The sequence below is a fragment of the Triticum dicoccoides genome, chromosome 4B (genome assembly GCF_002162155.2).
Source record: "Triticum dicoccoides isolate Atlit2015 ecotype Zavitan chromosome 4B, WEW_v2.0, whole genome shotgun sequence".
Lineage (NCBI taxonomy): Eukaryota > Viridiplantae > Streptophyta > Magnoliopsida > Poales > Poaceae > Triticum > Triticum dicoccoides.
Genome location: NC_041387.1, coordinates 601069787 through 601075375, shown reverse-complemented (window position 1 = coordinate 601075375; position 5589 = coordinate 601069787). Strand labels below are relative to the sequence as shown.

Genomic DNA, 5589 nt, shown 5'->3' with positions numbered 1-5589 from the left:
TAGGGTTTTATTTGTTAAAATCCTTTTTTGGGGGGCATCATATTCTGGTTGCTGACGTCACACCTTTTGATGGCAAATCGTGTTACTATAATTTTCCATGTATACCACAAAGTAGCAGCATTATTGAAACTCACATCTAGTATTCTGACCAACACGAAAAATGCAAGAAATTTCATCCCAAAATAGCTTTACAGGCAACACACCTGATGCCTTTTCATCACAACATACACACACAACTCAGAATTTAAACCAGTTAATACTCCTGTTTAGTAAGCAAAAAATTATGCTGGGAAGGTTAATTTCAGCCTTTTAGAGTACTGGTAAAATTTATTACTGGACTCCTAAGCTTAAAATGTACTCCCTCCATCCCAAAATAAGTGTTGTTGATTTAGTACACTTTGTACTAAATCAGTGACACTTATTTTGGAACGGAGGGAGTACAACAGTACAATATTAATCACTATTTCCTTTTTTTTTCTATGCTATTTTGCAGCTTCAAGCCTTCCAGGCCAAAATGGGTTCAGCTGAGGACGTGTTCACCCCACTGTCTCAGTTAAAATATGGAATGGACAAATGTAAAGTTCGGGTGCGCATCTCGCGGCTGTGGGAGTCCTTCAATCCAAAAAATGACACTTTGTTCGGCCTTGACTGCCTTCTGATCGACGATCAGGTGCTGCATTCCGTACCTTAAGTCAAACACCAAACAGCTGAATCACATTGCTTGCTGGCTACTAATGTTTAATTACCATCCTTTTTCTCAATGCACTGATTCTTCTAGTTGTATTCCACTCGTAGGGTAAAACTATGCAGGCGCGTGTAGAACCCGGCGATATAGAGCGGTTTGAGCATAGGCTAGTTGAAGGGAAGGTCTATGCCTTGTCAGATTTTCATGTTGATGTGCAGAGGGACTACTATATGTCATGTAGCAATGAGTGGACTATGTACATTAGAAGGCAGACGGTGGTCACTGAGATAGGAGATATTGATTCGATTCCCCTCTACAGCTTTGAGTTTGTTAATTTCAAGGATCTCCGTTCTAGGTGTGGCGACAAAAGCTTATTGACAGGTAGATTCTTTTAGCACAGAAAGTTTGATCAGAGTTATCTTATTCTTTTCCTTACATGTGTGGATATACATTACGCAGATATTCTGGGACACGTAGTAGGTGTCGGGGGGCTACATGAGGTCACAAAAAGATCCCGCGTTATAGAAATTTGCAATGCAAGCATTCGGGACTTGAGGTAATGGAATACACTTATTTCTTTTGGATGATTGACGTCCCCTGATAGCTCCTCACTGCTGGAGTTATCATTTACAGAGGAAAGGTACTTGGTGTCACACTGTATGGTGATATTGCCTCTGGTTTTGCTGAAGATATGGCCGAGAAAGGCAAAGACGCCTCAGTTGTTGCTGTCTTTGCAGGGATGTCTGTTGATTCCTCATCATCGGGTTAATCCTTGATCCACTCTATCATTTACTGTTGTTTTATATTCCTTTATTTTCTTGTAAAACTTCAGTCTGTCTATCATTCGATTCAACCATAGTGTATACTGAAACCTTTTGGTGTCATTTGTGATCTTTTTGTGTTATAGTTTGCTCTACAACGTCTTCAGAGTACTATCTGGATTTGGAAATGCCAGAGGTGCAAGAATTCCGTGCAAAGTGAGTGGACTTCATAAGTTTATACCTACGTTGATGATTGATCTAAGCTGTACTAGTACATGGCTAACTGGTTCGAGTGCATGCAGTCTGCGCATTCAGAAAGCAAACCCTGTCCCCAAAAAAACTCCAGCGCAGAAGTTAGCCGAGAGTTGGCGAACAATCGAACAGCTAAAAAACCTTGATCCAGAAGAGTATGACGAGGTGAATTAAGTTTGTTCCTCTTCTCGTTTGCGTGTGCAAAGCCAATCCGTTGTTCTCACATATCTCTGTGTTTACTTGCAGGATACCACGTTTTTGTGCAGAGTCTCTCTGATAGACATAGATTGCAGCAATGGCTGGTGCTACCTTGGATGCGACACCTGCCAGAAGTCCATGTACGGGGCCCCAAGGAAATACAAGTGCGCGCGATGTGGCCCGATCAAGAGGCCAGTTCAGTGGTAGGGGCCTGCAACACTATGTGGTTCTCGATTTATACTTGTTGCTCATTCATAAGTTACTGATTACCATGCCGTTGTTCTGGCCTTGTGGGCACGCTAGGTACAAGCTGAAGGCGAAGGTGGAAGATGCCACGGGCACAATGGACCTGATGATCTTCTGCGAGGTGGCGGAGGAGCTGGTCGGTGTCTCTGCAGAGGGGCTCGTCGGTAACATCGAGGAAGACGACGAGTGGTACGCCCTGCCCGACGAAATCGATGATCTTATTGGCTCGACGCACACCTTCCAGGTTTTCGACAAGTACGTGAACGGGAGCTTCACGGTGAGGTCGATCATGGACGATGCTAGCGTCCCAGCCCCTCCTTCAGCCGCTAGTCAATGCAAGGAGGTGGTGGACCCTGAGGGGAGCCAGAAACCTAACAAGCGCCTGCGAGGGGACGACTCGATCAACTAGGGAATGGGGGAGTAATGGGACTAGTAATAGTGTATCTAGGGTAATGCGTCTGAAAGGATCAGGCAATGGGTCTTTCTGTTATTATCCTTCTTCTACCTGGAAACTCCTGCATCTACTGCTGTGGCTCCATCTAGTGATTGTGATGGGCAACAGACCAGAAACCGTTTAACCCTCTTGAACATTGTTTACCTCTACCTGGATGCCGTTCGTTGTAGATTCAATGGCTCAGGAGGCAAGTTTTCAGACTTACACCCAAATCAAGTTCTCACTTGATACATCATTAATAGAGTAAATTTGAAATGAAGTGAACTATACTGAAGCTTGCATAGGCGGACAGGGCAAATCCAGTTTAGTTTTGACCACACTTAGTTGCTTGAGGTCATGTTCCTAGCTGCTGCTATTGAACATGAGAACAGAAAATAATTTCCATTTTGTACTTCTCAGGTTTGGACAAAGTTCATACAACACCTTAGTTTCAACGTATTCATAAACAGTGCAATTCAATTTGGTTTTTGTTCACAATTTCACATACGACCGATGGCTAGATAAATTATGTCCAGACAAAATGACGATTTACGTGAATAATAAATATATAAAAGAAGAGCTCAGCTTGTTCTCCTGACTCCACAACCATGGCATTCAGCATAAACCAATCACACATAGCAGACTGTAATTATGCCCGTGAAGTCAGCCACAAGACTATACATGCGACCTCAGTCTGATGTCTGCAGTCAAAAACGGGGCAAGGAACGGGATACAACAGAGCAGTGATGCCACGACAGACGATGAATGAATCGATAGATGTATCAGCAAAGCGAGGCCTTGCCGGAGAGGTGGAGCAGCGCACACTTGTGGTGTGCAGCACGGAGCTTCTTGTACTTCTGCACGAAGGTCGGCAGGTCAACGTCCTTCTCCAGGAACTTTTGGTGCAGCTCCTCCGACTCCTCGTCCAGCTTCGCCATTGTACCTGAGCAGAGAGATGAAGATAAGGTGTGCAGGCATGTCAGCGCCGGGCTTGCGTGACGAACAGTTTTACATTGCTAAACTTCAAGCACTGGTTTAGACTGCAATGAAACCAAGCACGACATCGCACGAATTGGAGCTGCAGCTGTTCAGAGCACTTACTTTGCAGCTTGTCGAGCAGCGCAGCAGGAGAATAGGACTTCATAATCTCGTCCTTTTGCCTTTCCAACTCGGCCAACCTGTCCTCAGCGGCAGCTAGCTCTGTGGTTCTGATTATAGTACACTGCACAAAATCACAAACACAACCAGAGTTTCAGGAGGAAATTATCGACTGCAGACAACAATATCGAAAACTTGCACAAAACACCAGAGTAAGATTATTTTTTGTTTCTATAATGGTTTTCACTAATTAGTGTTTTCTCTCTCTTAACTGAATTAGTTATTTATATTGAGTGGACTAATAATGAAAAATAAGATTACTAGTTACAAACTTGAGAGGTAAATAGTACTGAACCTGATTCCTGAGCTCTGAAATCCGCTGCTCCTTTTCTAAATTTTCTCCTGTATAAATTCACCATAAACCATAAGTTCCCATTTAGAGACAATCAAAAGCCCATTTAGAGACACCAATAATTGATCTACAGAAATTGAATAACTCACTCGCAAGCTGCAGGGTCTCCTTTCTAAGCTCATCGCGTAACTGAACATAAGCAGACACAAGTGAGAAAACCGACAAGAGCACTCTTAGGAATTTTCAATGTGGTATATCTATTGGCAAGATCAAGCCTTTTCAGACAACTTGTAAATATTTTAAATCAACCACATCAACAAATATTACAAAAATTGTAAGATAATCACCAAAATGGTATATGAACTACTTAAGAACATGTGTCAGCAATAACCTTCTGTTGCAGTTGGTAAGGCTCATCCCATTTAATTGATTTATAATGTTAAGTAACAAAGATCATACTAATTACTGCAGTAAAAACTGGAAGCAAAGGAATCTGGTACAAAATAAGTGAAAACCGATTTATATGTCTATTTATGCTACAACAGAAACACTAACCAAAAAAAAAAACAGGGGAACCATTCTTAGCAGTTAGCAACCCCACTTTTATACTAGAACCAACAGCAGAAAAATAGGTGTAGCTATCATGTAGAACAACCAATTCAACCATACCGCAATGAAGTCAGCAATACATACAATTAACAATGGTATAGCCAGCAGCAAGACTTACATTGTTCTGTGTTTTAACTTGGTCAAGTGAATTGAAAAAAGCATTATATGACTCTTTGTCCTTTAACAGCCTCTGCAGCTCATCAACACTGCATCAATAGTAAAGGTAAGAACAGCATAGCATAACATAGTTCTGCATTCCAGAAATTATGCATAACCATCACCATATAATGGTATGTATAACGAAATACTGTGCAAATACACACACAGTAAACATTTGGAAATTTGAAACATATCAAATCTATGCATATTGCTGCCTCCAAATTCTCTAGCATACATATAGTTGGCATGCCTTCAATGCAGCTGTTTTCTACTCATCAGTAATTCATCTATAATTGCCATCTAGAATCAACCTACATAATTGTTCTATTGGCCACATAGACAATTAAAGAAGTTCTTGTTCTTGCAATGTTCCATCTTATCTCTGCAGTGTCGATGTAAAATAGAGTCATGCCCGGCTATAATTTGTAGAAAAGAGCGCTGAAGTGAAAAAGAGCATGCTCAACTAAAATATTGAGGGATTAGGCGCATGAGTGATAATTTTCCACATTTCCTCATTTACTAAGATAGGATAAATAGCATATGTAGAAACGATGTTGTCTGCTCAATACAAAACAACAAATCAAATTTGGGTTTGTCCAGCAAGTGCCATAATAATATCTTGGACAATGCTTCGGTGCCTTAAGGCACCTGCCTTTGTGTCTATGACACGTGGGTCCAACAGGTGGCTGGCCACATGTCAGTGACCCAAAGGCAGGTGCCTTTAAGGCACCGAAGCATTGTCCAAATTTGATGGTCTAAGCAGCACAACAACTGAATATATTAGCCACTTTACATA

The 5589-nt window shown here is 41.7% G+C and overlaps 2 protein-coding genes across 3 annotated transcripts in view; one reads left to right on the top strand and one right to left on the bottom strand.

Moving 5' to 3' along the window:
* The window catches only part of LOC119291698 (replication protein A 70 kDa DNA-binding subunit E-like), a 3498-nt gene extending 740 nt beyond the window's left edge, over positions 1-2758 (top strand). Inside the window, exons 2-9 of the mRNA XM_037570509.1 lie at positions 494-670; positions 796-1066; positions 1145-1241; positions 1319-1449; positions 1614-1662; positions 1749-1863; positions 1945-2099; positions 2200-2758. Coding sequence (XP_037426406.1) covers positions 515-670; positions 796-1066; positions 1145-1241; positions 1319-1449; positions 1614-1662; positions 1749-1863; positions 1945-2099; positions 2200-2551 — 1326 coding nt within the window. The 5' untranslated portion in view covers positions 494-514 and the 3' untranslated portion in view covers positions 2552-2758. The remainder of the gene's footprint in view (positions 1-493; positions 671-795; positions 1067-1144; positions 1242-1318; positions 1450-1613; positions 1663-1748; positions 1864-1944; positions 2100-2199) is intronic.
* Positions 2759-3123: 365 nt separating this feature from the next.
* LOC119291697 (vacuolar protein-sorting-associated protein 37 homolog 1-like) overlaps positions 3124-5589 on the bottom strand; it is a 5691-nt gene continuing 3225 nt past the window's right edge. For both annotated transcript variants that reach the window (XM_037570506.1, XM_037570507.1), the window contains exons 4-8: positions 4753-4840; positions 4175-4214; positions 4029-4075; positions 3677-3797; positions 3124-3518 (exon numbers count right to left, since the gene is read on the bottom strand). In XM_037570506.1, coding sequence (XP_037426403.1) covers positions 3358-3518; positions 3677-3797; positions 4029-4075; positions 4175-4214; positions 4753-4840 — 457 coding nt within the window. In that variant the 3' untranslated portion in view covers positions 3124-3357. The remainder of the gene's footprint in view (positions 3519-3676; positions 3798-4028; positions 4076-4174; positions 4215-4752; positions 4841-5589) is intronic.